The 26,621-nt window shown below is 34.2% G+C and overlaps 1 protein-coding gene across 6 annotated transcripts in view; it reads left to right on the top strand.

Annotated features, from left to right (window-relative positions):
• Nucleotides 1–26,621, top strand: part of Cop1 (COP1 E3 ubiquitin ligase) — a 201,676-nt gene that overhangs the window by 117,000 nt on the left and 58,055 nt on the right. For all 6 annotated transcript variants that reach the window (XR_015444327.1, XM_013075379.3, XM_004853391.4 and 3 more), the window contains one exon: nt 16,734–16,850. Coding sequence is in view for 5 of the 6 variants with exons in the window: in XM_013075379.3 (XP_012930833.1) it covers nt 16,734–16,850 (117 nt within the window). In the remaining variant the exon portion in view is untranslated. The remainder of the gene's footprint in view (nt 1–16,733; nt 16,851–26,621) is intronic.

Raw genomic sequence — 26,621 nt, 5'->3', positions numbered from 1 at the left:
AATACTTTGAAGTTTTTTCACTTTGAGTTAAATTTCTAGTATGTACTAAGATCTCTTAATGATATTTATATTGCAAAACAAAACTTCTGTCTCCCTCCTTCTTTCCTGCTTCTTTTTTTTTTTCTTTTGATGGTTGTTTGCACATGGTAGGTAAGTTCTCTACCACTGAGATATATCCTTAAACCTCCGTTTCTTTCGGCCAGTTTAAATGATTTCCCATTTTACTTGTTTATTCATCTTTATAATTTGTTGTTTTCTATTATTCTTACTACCCTGTTTTGGTGGGGTTTTCCTCACCATTAAATTTATAAAGCCCTGTGAGTGGATTTCTTTTACTACAGTAGTAACTAGGCTTAATTTCTTTGGCCTTTCATTCTTTTCTTTGTATGACTTCCAATCTAATGGCTAGATAGCCAAGGATAGCTCTCTCATTGCAAGCTTTATTTCATATTATGTTATGCCCTTTCCTTTGCCAATTTTTATACAGAGAAGTCATTTTTTCAGTATTTTGAGTAATGCTGCTATGTACATGACTATACAAATATCACTTCATATCCTTGCTTTCAGTTCTTTTAAGTATGTTTATACTTACAAGTAAAATTGTTTGATCATATGGTACATATAGTATGTTTTTGTTTAATCCTTTCTGTTTTTTGGTGGGATTTTTTGTAAGGTGGGTTGGAGACAGAGTCTTGCTATGTAGTTCAGGCTGATTTTGAACTAACTATGTAGTTCAGGCTGGCCTCCAACTCATGGTGATCCTCAGGGCTGGGATTACAGGTATATGCCACCACACCCAACTTGTTTAATGTTTTTTTGTGGAACTACCATTTTGTTTTCTGTACCATTTTAAAGTCCCACCACTAATACCTATAGTGCCTGAGTGCTGTGTTTTCTTCACATCCTTGTCAACGCTTATTATTTGCTTCTTCCTTTCTTTATATATTTTCTAACAAGTACAGAGTCTTATCTCATTGTGGTTTTGATTTCCATTTTTCTACTACTATATTTGATAATGTTGAATATCTTTTATGTGTGTATTGGCCAATCATATATCTTCTTTAAAGGATTATCTATTCATGTCCCAATTATTTGCACATGTTATTTGAGTTTGATTTTAGTTTTTAGCTGTATTTGTTTGTTTTGCTTTGGTTATGAGTTATCTGTATATTTTGGATGTGAAATCACTTATTAATTACATAGGTGATTTACAAATGTTTTCTCCCATTCTGTGGGCTGCCTTTTTAATGTTGATAGTGTTGTTTGATGCAAAGGGTTTGGTTTTTTTGTTTTGTTTTTGTGAAGTCCAGTTTACCAGTTTCTCTTTGTTATTGCCTGTGCCTTTGGTGTCCTATCTGAGAAATCTTTGCTAAATCCATTGTCATGAAGCTTTCCTCCTGTGTTTTCTTCTACTTTTTGCTCTTATACTTCTGTCTTTTATCCATTTTAATTTTTGTGTATAAGGGCACAGCTTTATTCTTTTACACTTATTCTCAACACTACTTGTTGAAAAGTCTGTCCTTTCCCCCATTTAATGGTCTTGGCACACTAGTCAAATCATTTCACTATACATGCACTAGTTTATCTCTGGATTTTTTATTCTTTTCATTGGTTTCTGTGTAAGTATTTATGCTGTTTTGAAATCAAGGAGTGTCAGCCTTTCATCTTTTTCTTTTTGAAGTTTTGGCCATTTGGGGGTCCCTTAAGATTCTATATGAATTTTTAAATTTTTAAAAATTAATAAACAGGTAGACTACTTAGAAGAGATATAGGAATTGTTTATAAAAAGAACCCAAGGAATATGCAAGGCCCTGGGTTCAATCTCCAGTAGTTCAAAATTAAAAAATGAACCTAAGAAAAATTTTGGAAAGATCGACATGGAAAATGAAAAAGTGAAAATAACTAAAGGATAGAACAATAGAAATTACCCAATCTAAAAAAGAGAAAAAAATACTGACATGAACAAAATATTATCTAAGGCCTACCTATAAAACAAAATGGAATAATTGGAATCCCAGCAGAAAAAAAATATTACTGGTTTGATGATTATCTAACAAAATAGTTTTCAGAAGAAAAAATACTGATAGGGATAAAGAAAGAATGAAATCACACAGTGATAAAAAGGGCAATTCTGCAAAACATAACAAGCCTCAAAATATACTCCTAACAACAGAGCTTCAAACTAAGTGAGGGGAAAACAGCCACACAGACAGTTGAATTTCTACCTGTTTATTAATTTTTTATCTTGCTGATTTTTTGGTCATCTTACTGATTATGAAATGAATAGTAAAGTCTAACTTTCTCTGTTCAGTTGTAGAAATTAATAAATAGGTAGATAAAAATCTTTCATAAAACATCATTGGGATTTTAGTATGGATTGTATTGAGACTTCATTGATTTTTGTTCATTAATATTTTTTCTTGCTCTGGGCTCACTGTTTTCCCTTTTATAGTTTTTTTAAGTTAAAGTTTTATATCACTGAGATCTTCTTTATACTCCTTGAGAAGTATAAATATAGGACTTGAGTGATCTCTTTAATGGAGTTCATTGCACATAAGATCACAGCTTGTAAGTGACTCCAAGACCTAATACCAATTCATAAACAGATTTATGACATATACCCCTGGTTCTTTCTTTTTTAGGTTTCTCCCAGTCTTCATATCCCATGTCCTTTTACTGATCTTCTACCAAAAAAATTAATGGTTTTTCTAGAAGATTTTGGTGTCTTCTCTTGGTTCTGTACTCCATGACTAGGGCCTCCCCAGTGGCAAAGGATCAAGACAATAGATGCAAAAGAAATCAGGATTCTCCTCTGCCATATTTTTTATAGGCCAGCAGTTCATTTTTATAGATACAAAGAGAAAGTTTTTCTTGTTTCTCACACTGCTGCAGCTCTGTGATATTAGCCAGTTGGAAGTAAAAAGGATAAAACCAAAACAAAAAATTACCCAAACCCTTTGGTTTGCAGGAGATCCTTTTACCATTCTCAGATGTTATCCCCATCTCCAAATACAGTGTTGTTTACAAATAATTAGGGTTAAAATTTCAGCATTTCATTTTTGGTACAGCTCAACCCACAACAAAGTGAACAGAATGATGCTGTATAGTAACCACTGTAAAAGTATATTGCAATCTTTATGTAACCTTTTTTGTATGTTATGCTCATAATTATACTGTATCTTTACAGTATTTTCAATGTTATCTGTCCTTACAATTCAAGCAGTTATATTGAATTAAAATATCTTGCATATTGAATATTATAATCATAGTCATCATTATGACTTACCTAAATAATGTTAATGATTACTCCATTGAGAAAATCATCATGAAATTTAAAAAGACCTGATTGACTCTTAACTAATCATTCTGTTAGTACAGGTTCATTTTTATGCTTATCTGTATTTAACTGTCATTAAACACTAATAAATAGCACTTTTTTATAAAGGTTTAGTGGTTACTAGTGAAATATGGTTACAGTAGTTATTCCATTCATATCTGTGGTGGAGTATCTGTGGCTTTCAAGGCTGAGTATAATTCTAATAAAGTCCACTTAGCAATGTAATCTCTAAGTAGCTGGTGGCAAACCTATGGCACACATGCCACAGAGAGCTGTTTGTATCATTAAAAGCTCTAAAAGGTTCACCATCACTGATATGTGCGCTTGCTTTGGCTTATAGGCTTAATTATAGCTAGCCATCTCATGTTAGAATTGTATATCATTTTTTAAAAATATTTATTTAACTGATACAGAAAAATATGTATGTAAATAAATGGAATATAATGTGATGTTTTGAAGCATGTATGCATTGTGTCACATTTTAAGTCAAGTTAAACATGTCTTCTCAAACATTTACTATTTCCTTATGGTAAAAACATTCAGAATTTTTTCTTCTAGCTTTTTAAAATATGTAGTACATAATTGTCATCTCTAGTCACCCATGTAACACACCAGAACTTCTTACTCCTAACTGTTTAGCACCCATTGATCAGTCTTTTCTCAGCCTCTGGTAATTACCATTACTTCTGTGAGATCAACTTTTTCGTATTCTGCAAATGAATGAGATCATGTAGTACTTTACTGTGCCTGATTTATTACACTTGACATAAATAGTTCTCTCCATGTTGGTGAAAATGATAGGAATTCATTTTTTATGACTGAATAGCATTGTATTTTGTTTTATGTGCCGCATTTTCTTTATTCATTCAGTAATTAATGTACACTTAGCTTGTTTCAGTTTCTTGGTGACTGTGAATAATGCTGTAATAAACATGAGAGTGCAGATGTTTCTTTACCATACTCATTTCCTTTCCTGTGAGCGTATTTCCTACAGTAGAATGGTGGGACTACTTTTGTTCAACACAGTACTGAAAGTCCTAACTAGAGCAATTTGTCAAGAAAAAGAAAAGGCATCCAAACTGGAAAAGTGGAGGTCAAGTTTTCTGTTTGCAGATGACAGGTTCTTATGTATAGAAAACTTTAAAAAATCTCACCTCCCCAAAATAGTTAGGACTAATAAAAGAATTTAGTTAAGATTCATGATATAAAAATCAACCAACAGTACCATTCGTACTATTGCTATAGCCAGTAGTAAATTGTCTGAAATAAAAATTAAGGAGACAATTCCATTTACAAAAGTTGCAACAGAAAAACTAGAAGTATGTATCTTTACTGAATATATATCAATTGAAAAGGTACATTCTTGTTGGAAAACAACATTTTATTCAAAATTCTTTCTCTGAGTATATTAGTTTTCTTTGGGAAGACCATTTTGGGGGGGTAATCAACAGTTTCTATTCAGATTTCATATATTAATATAAATTACAAAATCCTTTCTCATGACAGTGGTATTTGCTGAAACCAATTTAGTCTTTTTTTTTAATTCCTGTTTACAAGTTTCTGTGTTCATATTTCTAAAAAGAGTCTAAGAATTTCCTATACTTCCATTCTCAATAGCATCCAAATGCATGTTACAATCAGCTGGAAAGATTTTGAAAAAAAAAATATCATTACCTGGGCCCCATCTGGATTCTGTCCTGAGTCAAATATTGAGACATACTGAAAGATGGTAAAAAGATTTTCTTGTCATAGTTTTTAATGTTCATTATTTATTGTAAAGTGCAACCTGGATGACAATTATATCTTGAGAATCTTTTTATAGGTGTATTCTAATGTCTGTTGTACTGTATTTTTATTATTTAAGTGATTCGTTTGCTTTGATACTTCTGTAAAACAGCAGCTTATTTCTGTTTCTGCTTTCAAATCAGGCCTGTTCTGATTAGTCAGCTTTCCCTACAAGTATTATAAATTTCAGTCTATTTCACTGAGATAGACTTTCAAACATAAAAATGATACTTTTAAAATTATTTCCATAATTTATTACTTTTAATGTATGTAAAACATATAACCAAATTCTTATAATGAATATTCAAAATATGAAATTCTTAATTGAAAAATGGGAATAGTTACCAACTACTTTAAGATATGCTTTATTCTGACATATGTCAAACATATGACAATGGATGCTATTTATCAGAGTATACTTACACTATTTAGTTTCATCATTTGTATTATTTTATTTTTTGTGACTGTATGTTTGTAGTGCATAATGATGACACCGAACATGTGGAGTTGCTGCATGCACATCACACATCTTAATTCTTCGTTGTATCCCCTTTCTCCCACTTCCTCCATCTCTTAGTTCCCTTCCTATTTATAAAAGATCTATCTCCCTGTTTCCTATTGTCTGTCTTTTATTTTGCTCTTTATTTATATAAGAGAAACCATTTGATTTTTAAGCTTGTGTGTCTACTTTACTTCACTTAACATTATAGTCCCAAGGTGCACAGTATTCCCACAGATGACTCAGATTTATTCTTCTTTATGGCAGAGTAGTACTCTGTTGTGTGTAAATACCATATTTTCTTTATTCATTCATCTGTTGATGGGCATACAGGCCACTTCCAAGATTTAGCTAGTATGAATTGTACTGCTGTAAACATGGGTGTGCGTGTCTCACTGTAACATGATGTATTTAACTTTTTCAGAAGATACCTGAAAGGGAAATAGCTGGGTCAAATGAAATTTCCAGTTTGAGGAATTTCCAGAATGATTTCTGTATTGGTTGTACTAGTTTACATTCCCACCAGTGTGGGAGAGTTTCTTTTTCCCTGCAGCCTTGTCAAAATTTGTTATTACTTGATTTCTTGATGATAGTCATTCTTTCTGGAGTAAGATGGAATCTCAGTGTTTTAATTTGCATTTCTCTTGTGATCAGAGATGTTAAATATTTTTTCATGTATTTATTGACCATCTGTACTTATGAGAAATGTCTGTTCATTTCAGTTGCCCATTTTTTGAGTAGGTCATTTATTTTGGGTGGAATCTGATTTTTTTGAGTTCTTGATAATGTTCTAGATATTAGTCTTTCCAAGGAGTAGCTGGCAAAGTTGTTTTTATCCTTCTGTATGTTGTCTCTTCACTTTGTTGGTTGTTTATTCGATATCCCATTAGTTGATTTTTGATGTTTATTTTGCAAATGGGCATCTGTTCAGAAAGTCTTTTCTACACCTGTGCTTTCAAGAGTTTTACCTATTTTGTTTTCCAACAGATTGTTTCTCTTTTAACATTTAGATCTTTGATCCATTTTGATTTTATTTTAGTACATGGTGGTTGATACGAGAGTCTCAGTCTTTTGCATGTGCATAGCCAGTTTTCCCAGCGCCATTTGTTAAAGAGGCTATCTTTCCTCTGGTATGTTTTTGGCCCCTTTGGCGAAGATTAGATGGCTAAATGAGTCTGAAGTTTCTACATTCTCCATTCTGTTTCATTGGTCAACATGTCTGTTCTTGTGCCAGTATCATGTTTTTGTTGTTGTTTGTTCTTGTTTTCATTTTTTTATTAGTATATCTTTGTAGCACATATGATTACATTCCTTGTGGAGAGTTGGTACACGTACTTGACACATTTGAATTCTTTACCTCCCCTCTCCTCCTCCCTCTGTCTCCTGATCACCTTCCCATTTGAAAAAGATCTCCCTGCTTCCTATTATCTTTTATTTTACTCTTCATTTATGTTTTGGTTTCTTGTGATACAAACGATGTGATATTTAAGCTTGTATGTCTTATTTATTTCCTTTAATATTATGGTCTAAGTTTATCCTTCATTATAACAGAATAGTACTCCATTGGTTAAAACGACATTGAGCTTCCACCTTTCTCCAGAAAGAATGGCTGTCATCAGAAATCAAATAAAAAATTACAGCAAGACTGCTAGAATAAAAGGAACCCTTCTGTATTGTTGATGGGAATGTAAACTAGTACAGACATGTTGTTTTTACTACTGTAGCTTCTTAATAAAATTTGAAATCCAGGATTGTAATGTCTCCTCCTTTGCTCTTGTTGCCCAGTTTTGCTTTTGTTAATCTGGGACTCTCGTGGCTCCATATAAGTATTAGGATTGTTTTCTCTTCTTCTGTGAGGAATATTCTTGCTGTTTTGATTGGAATTCCATTAAATTTAAATTTTGAAAGTATGGCCATTTTGCCTATCCAGGAACACGAGATATCTTTCCATTTCCTGATGTCCTGTTAGTCCCTTTTCTTTTCTTTTCTTTTCTTTTTTTTTTTTTTAGTCCCTTTTCTAAGTACTGTAGTTTTCATTATAGGTCTTTCACTTCCTTTATTAGGTCAATTGCTAAGTAATTTTTTTGAAGCTACTGTGAATGATATTTTCCTAATTTCTTTGTAGGTGGATTCATTATTGATGTATAGGAACACTATTGAGTTTTGTTTATTTTGTATCCTGCTACACATTGCTGAATTTGATTATCAATTATAAGAGTCTTCTGGTGGAGTTTTTGGGATCATCTATGTAAAGGATCATGTCATTTGCAAATAAGGACAGTTTACCTTCTTTCTTTTCTTTGTGTATCCCATTTCTTTCTTTCTCATGCCTGATTGCTTTGGCTAATGTTTCAAGTACAGTGGTACCTGAATTCATGAACTTAATTTGTGCTATGATTTTGGAAAGGATGGTCACATTTGTGTTTGTGTGGGAAAGATGGCAGTGACACAGTTTGCAAACAAAAACAAAATTTTGCTAAGCACTTGTGTTTGTGAACCAAATTGTTTGCAAACAAAAGTGTTCATGAACTGAGGTACTGATATAGAAGGAATATAACTGTCAACCTGCTTGATATCGGATGTGCCAAGTTTGTGACTCCTGAAATCAGAGAATGAATTCCAAAGGACAGAGGAGGTTAAGAGTAGAAAAAGTTTATTGGAGAATAGGAATAGCTCCTGAGAGACAGGAGAGGTCTCAAGTGGGTTGTCACTGAGTTCATTTCTTCAAGAATGTTTTGTAGGGCAAAATCCCGAGGTGAGTACACAATCATGAAATGGGTACATCGTGAGTCAAATTATAATCAACCAATAAGATTACAAGTAGAGCTGTTTAGCTCATACTGATCTAATGGGAAGGGGCCACTTAGCAAGGGCATATTCCTGACATCATTAACCTTGGCTTATCTGTGACTTCTGAAACAGGAACATTTTGGGGAAGGGATGAGCCCACCTGTTCTGTCACCCATCCCAGTGCCTGAGGTATAGCTGGAGTTAATGGACTGGGTGGTATCAGTTGCAGTATAATCTCAAGTTCCCATTCATCCCTTAGGGTAGTGTGCAAATCTGACCATTATGACTTTAATAATTTTTTTTAAGGCAGGGTCTCCCTGTGTAGTATAGGCTGGCCTTGAACTCACAGTGTATCCCAGGCTGGCCTTAAATTTTCTGCAATCCTCCTGCCTCAGCCTCCATAGTGCTGGAATTACAAATGTGCCCAGCTTGTGATTTTAATATTGAGGCCTCACCCTCTTCAGATGTGCCTCCAGGCACAATTTTGATGTCTCTACCCTCCAATGATTTGTTTGAGAGCCCAGTCCCTCTGACTGTATATTAATTTTTATATAACTTAGCAGCCTATAATAGTACCACTATACTGTATTGAACAGGATTGGTGATAGTGGACATCCTTCTCTTGTTTCTCATTTTATGGGAAAAACTCGGTAATGCTAACCATATCCTTCATGGCCTGAGCTTGAACTTCTGAGGGAGTCTATGTCTAACCTGCACCGGCTACACCACTGTCTTGTGGTTTCTCCCACCCAGTCACTGTGGTAGGGTAACCCCAGAAACCCTAAAATGTAGTTGTTCTGCAGCTCAGTCTTAAACAATTAACTCTTTCCCCAAATGGCTCGTGGTTAAACACTCGGATATGCCGAGCACTGCACTGGATTTCTTCATCTCTAGCCTGCCATGCGGAAGTAGTTACTTGCACGGTAAACCCCATGCTTTTTTTTGCAGGCTGGTCTATTGTTTCTGCCTGGAGCTGCTGACCCTCTCAGGCTTTACCTTGTATTATAGGAGACAGGTACCCATCCCAGACAGCAGGTTAAGCTTTCCAGACTGCTTTGTTCTTTTCTCTGCATTGTACTCAGTTTCTCCAGGTTAGTTTCAAGTTTTCCTGTCAGCTCCATCCTGATTCCCAGAGATCTTTTTTTCTTCACCAACTTGTTTTTTCCCAGGAGTCTTGTTTCCAGATCCCAGAGAGGCTGTATTTTGCTGCTGGTCTTTATGCCGCCATTTTGAATCTCTTTACATACCTTTTAAAGAATATTCAGTGAATATAAATGTAATTAATATACAACATAGCTCCAAATAGTGTTGTACATTTTATGTTTTATTGTGGGTTTGTGTTACCTCTCAATATAAAATCATTGATTATTTGTGTTGTTTTTTGACATTCAAACCAAGTTTTCCTATTTTCTTTTTTTTTTTTTTCCTTAAATTCTTTTATTGGTACATTTTAGGTATACAGTACATTTACATTTACCACTGGGTACTTGTACCTTTTCATGATATATCTTGGCTCTTATTTTTTCCCCATTTCCTGTCCTCCCTTCACCACCTTCCCTATTTACAAAGACTTTGTTTCCATTTTTTACTTTTCTCATCTTTCCTTTCCCTTCTTTGCTTTCCCCTACCCCTCCCACTTCCCCTACCCCTTTGGACCTTTTCCTGTTTCACATTATCAATTGTTCATTTTAATCATAATTTACACTTTCAGTTTCTCACACCAGAGAAACTGTTCGTTATTTACACATGTGTGTCCTATTTATTTCACTTAAGAGTATAGCCTCAGGGCCGAAGATTTAGCTCAGTGGTTCTGGCTCCTGCCTCTGCAGCTCAAGGTTCCGAGTTCAACGCCCAGTACCAAAAAAAAAAAGTATGGCCTCAGTATGCATCCATTTAGCTATAAATGTCTCCAGTTTTTCGTTCTTTATGGTTGAGTAGTACTCCATTTTATTAAAAAACCACATCTTCTTTATCCAGTTTCCAGTTAATGGGCACTTGGGCTGTTTCCAAGCTTTTGGTATTACAAACTGTGCCACTATAAACATGGGTGGACATATATCACAGTGGTACGATTCTTTTAATTCTTTGGGGAAGATACCCAGCATGGGAATAGCTAGGTTAAATGAGACCTGTAGTCCTAGTTCTTTGAGGTATCTCCATATGATTTCCACAGTGGTTGCACCAGTCTGCACTGCCACCAACAATGGAGAAGGGTTCCTTTCTACCCACAACCCCTCCAACATTTGTTATTTGTTGATTTCTTGATAGCAGCCATTCTTTCTGGGGTGAGGTAGAATCTCAGTGTTGTTTTCATTTGTATCTCTCAAATGACCAGTGATGTTGAACATTGTTTCATATGTTTATTTCCTGTTTTTACTTCTTTGTCTGAGAAATGTCTGTTCATCTCAGATGCCCATTTTTGAATTGGGTCTTTAAATTTGGGGGTCTGATTTTTTTGAGTTCTTTATATATTCTAGATAGTAGTTCTTTGTCCGAGGTACAGCTGCTAAAAATTTTTTCCCACTTGTAGATTGTCTGTTAGCTCTGTTAGTGGTTTCTCTTGTTGTGCAGAAGCTTTTTAATAAGATGAGATCCCAGTTGTTGATTCTTTGTGCTAGTTCCCATGCTACTGAGATTTTGTTCATAAAGTCTTTTCCTATGCCAGTGTCTTCAAGAGTTCTACCTGGGGCCAGGGATTTAGCTCAGTGGTTTCACTGCCTGCTGTGCAAGCGCAAGGACCCGAGTTCAATCCCTGGTACAAAAAAAAAAAAAGAGAGTTCTACCTAACTTATCTTCCAGCAAGTTTAGTGTTTCTGTTTTAATATTTAGATCTTTAGTCCACTTTGATCTTAGTTTAGTGCAGGGTGATAGATATGGATCTAGTTTTAATCTTTGGGAGGTTGAAATCCAGTTTTTCCTGCACCATTTATTAAAGAGGCTATTTTTCCTCTAGTGAGGATGGTTGACTCCTTTGTCAAAGATGAAGTGGCTGAGTATGTCTGGAGTTGTTTCTGCACCTTCTAATCTATTCCACTGATCCTCAGGTGTGTTTCTTTGCCAGTACCATGCTGTTTTTATCACAGTAGCTTTGTAGTATAGTTTCAAGTTGGGGTTTGTAATACCCCCTGCCATGTCTCTGCTGCCTAGAATTGCTTTTGCTATTCTAGATCTCTTCTGGTTCCAAATAAATTTCTGGATTGTTTTCTCTAGTTCTGTGAAATATATGGGAATTTCAGTCAGCATTGCATTAAATCTATATAGCAGTTTTGGAAGTTTGGCCATTATCACTATATTGGTTCTTCCTACCCAGGAACAGGGGATGTCTTTCCATTTTCTTGTATCCTCTTCGATCTCTTTTTTTCAGAGATCTGTAGTTTTCAGTATAGAGGTCTTTTGCTTCCTTTGTTGGACTGATTCCTAGATATTTCATTTTTTGGGATGCTCTTGTGAAAGGAATTGCTTCCCTAATTTCTCTCTCAGTGAGTCTGTTATTTGTGTATAAGAAGACTATTGTTTTTTGAGTGTTAACCTTGTATCCAGCTACTCTACTGAATCTGTCAATTAAGTCTAGAAGTCTTTTGGTGGAGTTTTTTGGGTCTTCTATAGAGTATCATATTGTCAGCAAATAATGACAGTTTAACTTCTTCCTTTCCTATCTTTACTCCTTTTATTTCTTTCTCTTGTCTAATTGCTGTGGCTGTTTCCAGAACTATATTGAATAGGAGTGGTGATTGGACATCCTTGTCTTGTTCCTGATTTTAGCATGAAGGTTTTCAGTTTTTGGCCATTAAGTATGATGTTGGGTGTTGGTTTTTCATATGTAGCCTTAATCAAGTTGAGATAAAGACCTTCTATTCCAATTTTCTGTAGGGTTTATCATGAATGGGTGTTGGATTTTGTCAAATGCTTTTTCTGCATCTATTGAGATGATCATACGGTTTTTATCCTTTGCTCTGTTAATATAGTGTATTACATTTATTGATTTATATATGTTGAACCATCCTTGCATCCCTGGGATAAATCCGACTTGGTCAGGGTGTATGATCTTCTTGATGACCCTCTGTATTCTGTTTGCCAGTATCTTGCTGAGGATTTTTGCATCTATGTTCATCAGGAAGATTGGCCTGCAGTTCTCTCTTTTGGTTGGGTCTTTCCCTGGTTTTGGAATCAAAGCAATACTCGCTTCCAGGAATGAATTTGGAAGTATTACTTTCCTTTCAATTTCATTCAAGAGTTTAAAGAGTAATGGCAATAGTTCTTTAAATGTCTTGTAGAATTCAACAGTGAAGCCATCAGGACCTGAGTTTTTCTTTGTTGGTAAATTTTTTAATTACATTTTCAATTTCACTGATTGTAATTGGAGTGTTTAGAATTTTTATATCTTCTGCATTTAACTTTGGCAATTTGTATGTATCAAAGAATCTGTCCATTTCTTCCGTGTTTTCCATCTTATTAGAGTACAGGTTCTCAAAGTAGTTATTGATGATTCTCTGGATTTCTGCTGGATCTGTTGTGACTTCACCTTTTCTGTTCTTAATTGCCTGGATTTGAGCCTTTTCTTTCCTTTTTTGATAAAGTTGGCTGAGGGTTTATCGATTTTATTTATTCTTTGGAAAAATCAACTCTTCGATTCATTAATTTTTTGTATTGTTCTCTTAGTCTCCATTGCATTGATTCCTTCTCTGATCTTTATAATTTCCTTTCTTGTATGAGCTTTGGCTTTGTCATACTCTTTTTCTACGAGTTTGAGGTTCAGTATTAGGTTTTTTATTTGAACTCTCTTTTCCTAATATGAGCATTCACTGCTATGAGTTTTCCTCGTAGAACTGCTTTCATTGTGTCCCATAGATTCCTGTATGTTGTACTGGCATTATCATTTTCTTGTAGAAACTGTCTAATTTCTTCTTTAGTTTCCTTTGTGACCCATTGGTTGTTCAGGAGAATGTTAATTCAATTTCCATATGTTTGTAGGGGTTTTGCAGTTTCTTATGCTGTTGATCTCCAGTTTTATTGCAGCGTGGTCTGATAATATACAGGGGATAACTTCAGTTCTTATGCATTTACTTAAGCATGTCCTATGAGCTAGCATGTGGTCTATTTTGGGGAATGACCCGTGTGCAGCCAAAATGAATGTGTATTCCGATTTTTTGGGGTGGAACACTCTGTAGACATCTGTTAAGTCCATTTGTTCAAAAGCTTGGTTCAGTTTGAGAATTTTGTTGTTGATTTTTTGTCTAGATGATCTGTCTGTGACAGTGGGTTATTGAGGTCCCCCACTACAATTGTATTAGTGCTTATTTTTTCATGTCCATTTTCTGTTTTGTATAGTCGGGGGCATTCGTATTTGGTGCATATATATTTAGGATTGTCATCTCTTCCTCTTGGATTGTTCCCTTCACAAGGATGTAGTGACCATATTTGCCTCTCTTAATTAGTTTTGGTTTGAAATCTACTTTTATCTGCAAATAAGATTGCTATCCCTGCTTTTTTCTGGGTTCCTGTCACATGGAGAACTGTTTTCCATCCTTTTACTTTCAGCCTATGAATTTCTTTTTGAATTAGGTATATTTCATTTTTACAGTATATTGTTGGGCTTTGCTTCTTAATCCATTCTGCCAGTCTATTTCTTTTGATTGGTGAATTGAGGCCATTAACATTGATGGTTATAATCGATAAATATTGACATCCTTGTCATGATGTTTTACTGTTGTTAGCTCTTTTATTTTTCATTTTTTCCCCTTTCCCTTTAGTTTCTTGCCTTGCCTGGTGGCTTTGCTCTCTTGGGCCTCATGGAGTTGTGACCTTCATTTTCTTTTTCTTTTGTTTACAATTGTTTGGAGTGCTGGTTTGGTTTTCATGAAATTTCTCAGGTGTTCTTTGTCATGGAAGTATCTTAATTTCCCCATTGAATTTGAAAGATAATTTTGCAGGATACAACAATCTGGGTTGGAAGTTATTTTCTTCTAAGGCTTGAAATACTTCACTCCAGGCTCTCCTTGACTTGAGGGTTTGTGCTGAGAAGTCTCCTGTGATTCTGATGGGCTTTCCTTTGTAGATGATTTGTATCTTTTCTCTAACTGCTTGTAGGATTTTGTTTTTCTGTTGGCTTTCTGGGATCTTGACTATTATATGTCTAGGTGTAGGGTTTTTTTTTTTATTGTGGCAGGTTGGAGTTCTATATGCTTTCATCTGTATGTCCAATTCTCTACCTCTGTCTGGGAAGTTTTCCACTATTCCTTCTGTGAACAGGGTTTTTTTTATGTCATTTGTACTTTCTCCTGCTTTTTCGTGGACTCCTATCAATGTTATGTTATTCTTCTTTATATCATTTAGCAGCTGCTGAATTGATTTCTCATGGTCCCTTACTATTTTTAAGAAATCTCTGTTTTCATGGTCACTAACCACAATCCTCTCTTCTATATCCGATTTTCTGTCTTCACCATTGCTCAATCTACTGTGAATACTTTCAGTGGAGTTTTTAATCTGTATATCTGTTTGAATCCATTTCATGGATTCCATTTCTTTCCTATGTTGGGCCATCATGGTTTCCATTTCTTTCTTATGCTGGGCATTCATGGCTTCCAGCAAGGTCCTGAGCTCATCTATTTTTTTATCTGTTTCTTTTCTAGAGTCTCTAATCATATCTTTCACTCTGCTCAGCATCTCTGTAGTTATCTGGGAAATTATTTCTGTTTTGAATTTTTCTAGCGCCTCATTCATCTGTTTTTTTACTTCCTGTGCTATCAGTTCAGGGTGACCAGATGGTTGATTATCATATTTTTTCCACCTGGTTTCCCCCAGGATTTGCCTTTGTTGAGCTTGAAGTCTGGGTTTGTGTCCTGCCAAGGTGTCTTCACATTTTTAATTCTGTTGTCGGTTCTGTTTTTTGCATTGATTCCTGGGCTGATACTCCAATATTTCTTATTTTGATTATCTTTATTACTGGTGATTAGAGCCCCTATGGAGTGATTGCTTCTCAAAGATATCTTCCAGATATAGCTGGACTTTTTAGGCGCTGAGTCTCTAATGCCTCTTAGGCAGCCTCGTTTTCAGTATACCTGGGAGGACAACTGATTAGGTCCATCACAACACCTTAGTCCAATTGACACAATCAGCATCAAACACAGCTTAGAAAATGACAATTTGTGGTAGCAGTTAATCTGTCACCTTTAACCAAGCAAGCTAGATCAAAATCTAGGCCAACCCAAAATATGTTTGTAGTAAGTAAACCCTTCAATATGGCAGATTTACCTTTTGGGATAAGGATTTAGCAGGATTGGGGAGGGAGAGGTGGAGAGATAGAGGGAGAGGCAAAGGTTAGAGGTGAGGCTAGAGGACATGGGAAGATCATGCAAATTGTGGGGATCTGTTGAAGACAGGAGGAAAAGACAGCGCAAGAACAGAGACAAGTACAGAACAAACTGACAGTAGGGAAGCTAGAATTTGTATTCACCTTCCTATAAAAGTGACAATTGAGATGACAGAGAGAGAAAAAATTCAGAATGGAACAGGAACAAAGAGGGAGAGAGATATAGAACCAGAAGGGATAGAGAGAGAAAAAAAGAAAAGAAAAAAGAAAAAAAATATATATATATAAAACAAAACAAACAAAAAAAGGCTCCCTAAGGATATGTCTCTGCCGGTAGGCAATGTGGGCAGCACTGTGCGGGTCTTAAGTCTATTAGCAAGGTAGCTGTAGTCTATTGCGAGTCAGCCTGATTTCTGGCTGCAAGGTCCAAGTTGAGGTCCCTGACCTCCTGCAGGATTGAACTCTGCAAGGTTCTACTGCAGGTGCCAGCTGTCCTCCCCTCTATGGGAGTCCAGGTTTCTATGGGAGGTGCTAATCCCAACTCCAACCATGGTCCAATATCTTTTATTGAAGTTTTTCTTCACTTTCCCAGTGGGCTTCAGTTTTCATTGAGGCGCCTCAGAGAGGCCCTCTCTGTTGTTCACTTCTGCTCTATCTTCTGGGGCTCATAACCATGGCCTTTATGATCCTGCTGGTGCCTCTGCTGTGGGGATTCAGATGCCCCATGACATCTGCACAGCGTGGTCCGACAGGACGTGGTGTCCACACAACTGGGGCATGGCCGGGCCTAAGCTGCTGGCGTCTGCACAACCAGGATCTCAAGTTTTCTTATTTTCAAGTAAGTTATTCTATTAATCCGGCATTCAGTTTAAACAATTTTTTGGTCCTAGTAAGTCAAAATATTTTAGATTGATACAGAAAGATACCTGTAGAAACAAGCAAACTTTGTAAGGTATAGAAGCATTTGCTAATGTATTACTTACTTCTTTTTGTTTTTATTGTCTTTCCTTCAGTGAAGCTGTGGTCTACCAACCTAGACAATTCAGTGGCAAGCATTGAGGCAAAGGCTAATGTGTGCTGTGTTAAATTCAGCCCGTCTTCCAGATATCATTTGGCTTTTGGCTGTGCAGGTAAAAAATGAAAGCATATTTATCTTCTTTTGATGTTGATTCAGTATTATGTCTAGAAGAACATTTAAAAATGAGTGACTACTTTTGTACACTAAAATTTTGTTTTTATTATTAGACAAAATTAGACATGTACCTTCATTACTCATTTAGTGCTATGTTTTAATCGCACCACTGTCACCTATCTTCTAACACAGATGGGTTTCTTGTTTTTCTTCTGAGTAATCACATGTATAAACTAAAGCTTTTTACTTATCCACAAATTTTGCTCAGAATGTTTAAATAAGCTATTTAGACACAAATTTTTATAAGAGAACCTATTAATTCCTTCAGAAGTTATTTATTGAGTGCCTGCTATGTACAAAGCACTCATGTAGAGACAGTATTCAAAAAATATTGTTATCACAGCAAGGAATCAATTGCTAAAGTGTCTTTCTTAAATAAAATGACTGTGTCTGGGCTTGTGTTGAGCAGTTCTGGTTTATATTTGTACTTTCTTTTTATTGTCTAAAGTATCATGAGTTGAAAGATAAGTCATATGATCACTCTGTTAATTTTTTATCTTCTCTACTTTTTCCTTCTTGAATATTTACTAAAACAGTAACTACTTGTAGTTTAACTTTTTAAAAAATAATATCAGGTCCTTAGAAAAGCTTTAGAAGTATATCATGAGAACAATAGCAACATTTAAAAAGGGAAAGCATAATTTAAAACTTGTTAGTGTACTTCTTCCTGTTCTCAGCTTACTATGTGTGTTGCTGGGATACTGACATTATTTCTTAGTTAAACATGAGGAGTGCATGGGCTCACATTTAGGTGTTGGTAGAATTCTCTTTCTATTAGGATGTAGAATTTTTAAAATACTGATTGTTAATTTTTTTCATTAACCTCCTACTTGCTTATGTAAATCCTTTTTTGTCACTAACCAGAAATAGAATCCTAAGCAAGTTGAGCTCTTTGATGCTGTTAAGATTATATAAAAAAAGATGCTATATGTAAAGCTACTATATGGGGTTTAATAACTGCTTAGTTCTTGTTAGCAGTATTTTATAATATATTCAATTAAAATGTATAGTCTTAGTTTTAATTTTTTAAATGTATGTTGTTTTATAAACACACTAACCTTTGGCCACTGCTTATGAATAGATTGTTTTCTTCAGATTTGCGTATCCAAATATTTTCCTTCCTGGAAAATAAAACCTTTTTAAAATGCCTCAGCAATATAGTTTGGTCAGTTTTGTCTCACTATTTTAAATTTTTGTACATTTGTTACTTAATTTATCACTTACCTTTCCCTGGAACCTTTAAGATTCATGTCTTTTCAAGTTTAGAAAAAGTTCTAAAAGTTTAGGAAAGTTCAAAATTACATTATATTTATTTGCTTATTTTGAAACTATTGATGCTATTTGGATTGTATATCTTCCCACATGATACAGGGGATATCTTTTTATTTGTTTGAATTGTTTTGATTTTCAATGAGATTTTATACTTTATTCCATTAGATTCTTGTTGTTTTGTTTGTTTTTCTATGTACAATTTTGGCTGTTATTTTAAATGAAAAATTTTCAGTTCTCATACTATGATACTTTCTGGTTAGCATAGACAACAACTGTTGATATTTGGGTTTTCTGACTTATAACTAGGCACTGCATTATATTCTTACTAAATTTAGTAGCTTTTTGTAGAATTTTTGGGTTATTTATTGTTGATATCAGGTAAAAATGATACTTACATATTTTTCTTTTCTCATGATTTATTGCATTCTCTGTCTCACCTGAAAGTCAGTGTTATATATACTATTCGTGGTGCTCTTCCATATATATATATATATAATTTTTTTTTTTGAGACAGAGTCTCACTATGTAGTTCAGACTGGCCTTGAACTCAACTGTGTAGCCCAAGCTGGCCTCAAACTCATGGCAGTCCTTCTGCCTCAGCCTCCTAAGTGCTGGGGTTACAGGCGTGTACCACTAGGCTTTAGTATCTTGCTGTATAGGATGCCTACTTTTGGAAAACAGTTTTTACTCAATTAACTTTATTTTACTATTTCTTTAGAAGCAAATGGGATATTTATTAAGTGCCTTTCTTCCTTAATTCATATAAGCATATGATTTAATATGTTGACATAATTATGCTCATGCTTTTTCTGATATTGTTTCTCAAATAAATTTTGCTTTGGCATAATGTAGAACCTTTTGATGAACTTCTATATTTCACTGCCAGATTTACATCTATATCCACAGATTAAATTTGTCTGCATAGTCCTCTTTTTAACCATTTTAATATCTCATCGGCATTTTGTAATTTTCAGTGTACAGTACAAGTATTAGCTTTCTTGTTAAATTTATTCTTAATTTTTGTTTTTTTACTTTTAGTTCTGTAATTTTTTTGGTTTGTTTTCATTGCCATTGTACAGAAATATAATTGATTTTTGTATATTGATCTTATGTTTCAACTCTGCTACTTTTTATTCTTGTAGTTTTCCTGGCATTCTGTGTGTGTAAGGTCATACCTTCTGCAAATTTAAACAATTTGTGAATCTCTTTTTGTCTTACTGTATTAGCTAGGAGATAAGTACATTGTTGAATAGAAGAAATGGCTAGAGAGATTTTCTTATCAAAGTGAGAAAACATTTAATCCTTCACAATTTTGTATGGTGTTAGTATGAAAGTTTTTTGTTTTTTTTTTTAATCTCGGAGATACCTTTTATCTGATTGAGGATGTTTTCATCAATTCCTGGTTTGCTAAGAGTTTTTATTGTGAATTAGTGCTGCATTTTGTAATATGCTCTTTTCTTGCCTTTATTGAAATGGACCTGTGACTTACATCCTTTATTATAATAATATACAATATGTTACTGGTTTTTGTTTTGTTTGTTGAAATACCCTTTCACTCCTGGGGAAAATCCATCATAACCGTGTTGTAAAATAATTTTCATGTTGCCAATTGTCTATTAATGAAGGTTGTTCATTTGTTATTTTCTTATGTTTTTTTCTTGCTCTGATAGTAAAGTACATTAATCTTGACCTTATTACAAAGAATGAATTGGGAAATATTCCTTCCTGTGTTCTAAGTGTGTGTAGAATTGGTGTTGTTTCCTAAAATAATTTCCAGTTCAATTTTTTTAGTTCAGGTATACTCAGATATTCTTGAAGTCAATTTTGATAGCTACTGCCTTTCTTGGAATTTGGCAATGAAAGTTTTCTGATTTGTTGCAAATGTGTTCATAACATTTGTTTATAATCCTTTTATTTTCTGTAATGCTGGCAGTTGTGACCCTTTTTCCATTCCTGACTAATTCTGTCTTCTTTCTTATTTCTTTTAGATCAGTGTAACATTTCTTTTCACTTGTCAGTTGTGTGTGTGTGTATGTGTTTGTGCACGCATGCATGTGAATAAGGAGGACACAAATGGGAGCTGTTCTTGACCAGATCACCATATATTTCCCAGTGCTTTTAGCAAAATGTACTTGTTTGTAGGGCTGGAGAACTATTCTGTAATAATGGACCTATGCAGGATTACTGTTAGTTCAACATAGAATAGATAGACCAAAAAACTTACTTCTCAGCTGTTGAAACCTGAACATGATGCCATTGCTATAATCAAGGGCTTTGACATTGTCACTACATTGCTCACAGAACTGGACGTGAACAACTGCTGCACTAAAGAGAAACTCCTGCAACTTTATACTGTGTGTGCAACAGAAGCATCCCCAGCAGGGACACATGACCACAGAGTGTTGCCCTTTCAAATCTTACATAAATTGCAGCTGATTGGTGGAATCTGATTCATGTCTAGAGGTATAACTGCAAGGTGATCTGTGTGATGTAGTGTTTAACTTTTCGTCTTCCCTTAGCTATAGACTGTAAAATGGATGCTGTGTGCCATGAGTCATTTCTAGTACAGCGCGGTTTAGGAGTGAGTTTGGAATTTTATCTAAGTTGGTCTTAAATAGGAAGAAGCATCAGAGCAAGATATTAATGAGGGCAAGTAGTCCTTGTTTTTATTCAAAACTTTTAATTTCACCTTTCTGTGACTGAAACATGATTTAACCTCAGAAAAAACCTTCACTCCTAAGAAACAGTGACTGGTGTGGAATTGTCCTCATTTAGAATAGAAACATTTCTTAGAATGTAGATTATTATCTAAATGTTTCTCTGAGTCCAGGGGTTTAGCTCAGTGGTTCTGCTGCCTGCCTGGCAAGCAGAAGGTCCCGAGTTCAATCCCTGGTGCCAAAAAAACCCAAAAACCAAAAACACTATGTTGTAAAACTACACTAGATAATAAATATTTCTCTGTAAAATGTCACTCTCTGATGCTATGCTGTTTCCCACTGAGAGCAATAGAGAATCATACTGATAAAATTGCTTGCTAATGTCTTTTGTCATGATACTGGAAATATGATGTTTTTTCTTAAACATTGCTTTTACAGCCATGAAAGATATTAAATTAGTATGTGAGCTACCCACAAGTTACATTGTGACTTTCTGTTGCAAGGGCAATGTGAATCCACTTGGGAAGTGATAGCATTGTGTTAACTGCAACCTTTCTTGGCTATTTTCACTTAGATCATATATTTGTTTATCACAATTCATTTTTATTTTATTTCAGTTTGGAAGAACATTGTAAGATTAAAGTAAACAAAATTTCTAGTAGTCTGTGGATTTAGTAATAGATCTTCTTTCAGACTAAGGTGAAACATCTTGTAATAAACTATAATTAATAAATAGGAACTATGGATACTGTCAACATGTCCTCTCTAAAATAGTTTTCTTTCAGAAATTATTGACATTTATGTTGATAACTGGAAAGGAATACTGTTCCAAAAATAAAGAGGATTCTGAAATATACTATTTATGTGATCAATAAATATTTTTAATTTTAATTACTCTTAAGTTCATAACAGCTAAATAATTTACACACTTAAACACACCCTGCCCCATTTCAGTATTGTACAGATTCTATGATTTGGGGTGTGATGTCTTATTTTGAAAGAAAATAAAATTAACTCTTTTGGTTGTTTTGTTTAAATTGTTAAATATCAATATTAGTTTCTTTAAAACTTTTAATGGTTTCTCGTTGATTAAACATGATAGATTCTTTTGCTTTCTATTCTTCACCCTCTCTGATTTTTCTCCAATGTTTCTTATATTTCTTTTACCCAGTATTTGTTCTTCAGATATTTCTCACAAGAGAGTTTTGATAAACCTTTTTCCTTAAAAGATGATTTATTTTCAATATAGTTCTCTAGGCCTATATTATATACTCCTTTCATTTTAAAGTTTTATGTAATTATTTAAAATTGTTTTTATTTAATTAAGCCACTAGTAAAAGATTATACCCTCATTTAACTTTTATATGTAAGAAATAAAGCTCAAATTTCCATTGGCCAAACTTTATTAAACTACCTGCCAAGAGTTAACTACTGGTAGTAGTTTTACAGATACCTTTCCATACTAGATGGACAGGTGGATAGGTAGATTGATTTCTTCTCAGTAAATACTTTACTATATTTAGAAGACCAGTTTTTCTTTTAAAAAAATTGAATGCATTCTAAAAGATGAATATACTATATAAAATATATATAATTTGTGGAGTCAGTTCATGAACTACCTGTCCTCTCCCTTTTCCCCCAAAATCACAATTACCAAGGAATAATTAATTCCTTTCAACTTAAGAACCAAGTCTTTAGGAGCTATGAAACCTGACTTAGTACATTTTATTGGGGTTAACATGGAGAAACTTCAATGTTTACAAGATTGGAGTGTATTTTAGTATATTTTTCCATTTTATTGAAGTAAGAGATAATATTTTAGATTTGTTAAGATGATGAATCTACCTTGTCTTATTTTATACAGAATTTATCCACAGGAATAATATTCTTTCCTTCACCCTATAAATAAGTTAAATGTCTGAGTAGTTCTTTAATAAGTCTTGATTAATGTCAGAACATTCATGAATATGTATTTTAGTTATCTATATTGCATAGATAATTTAAAAATGAATATCAAAGACATCATTTTTGGGCAACCCATTTGGGACCCTTCCTGTCTCTCAGGAACTATTCCTATTCCCCAATAAATTTCCCTACTTTAAAAAAGAAAAAGTCATTTCATTTTCAAGTCTCCAAGTAATTTGAGTGAACTCAAATAGAATAGGCATGTATGAAGGCAATATTCAGGAAGCAAATTACTCTATTACTTTGTTAAATAAAAATAAACTTTTGATACTGCTGTAACAAGAATAACTTTGAAGCACCTAGTAAATCTTTTCATTTCTTTGTATCTGTCTTTCCTTCCAGGGTTTAAGTGACCATGTAGCCAGATCTTTTAAACAATGGGCTTCATAAAAAAATTATAGTATTTATGTTAAATGCAGATAAATGTTAAGATATAACATATTCAGCTGTTACTAATATAGATATGATAATCATGCATTTTTTAAAACTAATATTGAGTAATCACTGTAAATACTTTGTAAGTATGAACTACATGATGCATATTTTAGAGAAACCACTGAAATAATAGAGCCAAAACACAAAATACAAACTATTAGGGGGGGAATAGTTGAATACTGGGTAATTGAAAAGAAAGTAAGAAAGGAAAAGGGAAAGAAAGCAAAGAAAATTCGAGTCAACTAAAAGGCAAAAATAAGGTAGTAGATAGAAGTTCAAATAAACCTAATTATAGTAAATAGAAATTGTTAATGGCTCTAGGGAAAAGGAGACGTTAATAGATTAGTTACAATCTTAAAAATACAATAACATTCTTTATAGTTGACACATTTCAAACAAGGGTGTGGAAAATTAAGTCTTATTTTGGCATAGATGTAGATAGTTCAGTGGTACAGAACCAGGCTCACAAGTATATAAGTATTTGATATATAGCCAAATTGATATTGTGTAACATTTTGGGTGAAAAAAATGCTATTTCTATGTTTGAACTATTGATATTTCTTTGGGAAAATTAAATTGGACCTCTACCTCACATCATACACAGAGGCAATTCCAGTTGATTAAGCACTTTAAATGTGAACAGTAAAGCTATCACATATTCAGTACATAATATTAGAGAATATCTTCATAACCTTGTGGTAGAGAAGACTTTAAGATACCAAAAGTATAAGGGCCAGGGATTTAGCTCAGTGGTTCTGGTGCCTGCCTTACAAGCATAAGGTCCCAAGTTCAATCCCCGGTACCAAAACAAACAAAGATACCAAAAGTATAAATCATAAATGAAATGTAAGGCTTTTGTTTACAATTGAATTAAAATTCCTGTTCATAATATGTAAAAGAAAAATTTTTAAAGTCATGAATTGGGAAGAGATATTTAAAGTGCATAAATGATAAACAATTATTATACAGATTGCATGGTTATGGCCTTTAGGAAAAGAAAAAAGGTAGTTATACCTGCAGCCTTGCTGTTCAGTGTAATCTGTGCACATGGCATTGACATCACCTGGGGGCTGTGGAGAACAAAAGTTCTGGAACCCACCCTACCAAGCCAGAGTTCCTGGGGTGGACTTCAGGGGACTGTGCCTCAACAGGCTCCTCAGTTGATTCTTAGGCACTCTGAAGTTATGGCAGCTCTGCCTGAGAAAAACATAAATAATGTGTATTGTGGCATTATTTTTAGTAATAAAATGCTGAAACAATACACATGTTTACTGATAGGACATTTCATATTGTAGGATGCACATAGCTGTGAAAATGAATGAATGACAGATCCATAAATTGGTATCAGTGAGTAACATAAATGTTGAGTGAAAACCTCAGAAAATAGACATTTCTGTTGCATTCGTGAACATACAGTACTAGTATATTATTTAGAAATATATGCATGATGGTCAAACCATAAAGCAAAGAAGAGGAATAAATATATACTCCAGGAACGGGCTTACCTCTCAGAGGAAAAAAATGTGATACACAGTAAAGTTTTAAGGTATAGAAATAATTCATAACCAGGATGGTAGCTACGAGGCGATCAAAGCTCTTCACTTAGCATTTGAACTTCATTGTTAGCAGTATCATTCATGTTCCTTTTGGCAAGCACCGAATATACTTACACTGAACCTAAACTACAGCCTCTGTGAGTTTGGTTTAAGGGCAGTGTTAAAATAAGCACAAAGCCAGAATAAACCAAGATTGTGGCTTACTCAGAGATTCATCCTTGGGAGAAAAATGTTTATACATCCTCCTATGTGTTTTACTGACAGAGTCCTGGAAAAATGTGTTTTTTCTCATTGCAGTTTTTTAAAATTTGAATTCTAAGTCTGGCTTATTATTGTATAATGTCAGTCTGTCCAACACGGTTCTTTAAATATTTTTGAAAATTTTAAAAATCATTTTTCTTGTTTTAAATCTTGATTGTTTTTTTCATTTTCTTTTGTGTTCTTGTTTGGATCCTAAATGTTCCACCAAAGGCTTGTTGAAAGCTTGGTTCCAGTAGTGATAGCACTACTGGATGGTGCCCTTGAAGGGATTATTGGAATTTAGGCCCTTCCCTCTCTTCTGTTGCTTCTTGGCTGCTATTGGATGAGTAGCTTTGCTCTCCCACACATTCCCCACCATAATCTTTTGCCACCACAGTACTAAAAGCAATGGAGACAAATGACTGTAAGGCAAAATAAATACTTTTTCCATTCAAGTTGATTGTGTCAGATTTTGTCACAGCAATACAAAGCTGACTAATACACCTTGCAAAGTTAAGATACACATATAGTGATGAATATGTAATGATCGGTTATTTCTTTAGTGAGAATTGGAATGAGGATTTTAAGAAGAGGGTATATTATAGAGGGCCATGTAGAAAATACAACATTTAGTCACTAATAGATGAGTTACAGTATTTAGACAGGGACATCATCTTAAAAAGCCCAATTGAATTAAATGTAACTTATCTTTTTTTTTTTTCCCTAGAAGACACTAGTTTAAATTGGAATATATAGATTACCATTATCAGGCAATTTCTTGAAAGCCTATCTGAGCCAGCTTCCTTTCCATTTAGTGTTTATTTTCTCATCTTTTTTTGACTGTCTGATTTATAAATGTAATATGTACACCAGTTAATATTTTAAATGTCAGATCTGTCTCTTAATTGTCTTGAATTAATATTAAGCCCTATAAAATACCTTTTAGACTCTACTAATTTTACTTCAAGAATAGAGCTGATTGTTTTCTATTAATCAGTATTAAGCTATTATTGTAAGCTGTTGAAAGATTTGTTTTGTATTTAATATTTGTAGTAAATTGTATTGATGGCCTTAATTCTTCACCCCTCCCTGTTTCTTTGGGGGCTAGAGGTTTGCTATGTAACTCAGAGCATGGCATTCTGACTTGGTTTGACTAAAGTGATGTTAAATGAAGCAGAAGTTTGAAACGTGTGCATAGTTGGGCTTGCTTACTCTTGCTCCTCTGCCATCACCTAAGGAGAATATGCCCAAGCCAGCTGCTGATCTGAAGAGGACACTTGGAGTGGAGTCTCCTTGCCCTGCCCTGATAAAACTCCATACACATAAAGAAGTGACCCTGAGCTGTCCCCAGGCCAATGCGAGTGAATGAATGTTCTAAGCCACTAAATTTTGAAATAATATCTGACATAGAAATTTTGTGGCAATAACTAAATAATATACCATTGTATGAATTTTTATGATAGTGAGTGAATAAAGGCCCTCTTACATGATTATTAAGCCTCTAACTGATCATCTTTTATTTATAAAAGATTACTGCATGTACAGTAATAGTGTATTTGTAGCCAATTATATCACTGTCAGTGA

The sequence above is a fragment of the Heterocephalus glaber genome, unplaced genomic scaffold (assembly GCF_053883595.1).
Source record: "Heterocephalus glaber isolate CG9 unplaced genomic scaffold, H.glaber_assembly_v1.0 deba00001600, whole genome shotgun sequence".
Classification (NCBI taxonomy): Eukaryota; Metazoa; Chordata; class Mammalia; order Rodentia; family Bathyergidae; genus Heterocephalus; species Heterocephalus glaber.
Note: the sequence above shows the minus strand (reverse complement) of the source record. Positions and strands in the feature narration are given on the sequence as shown.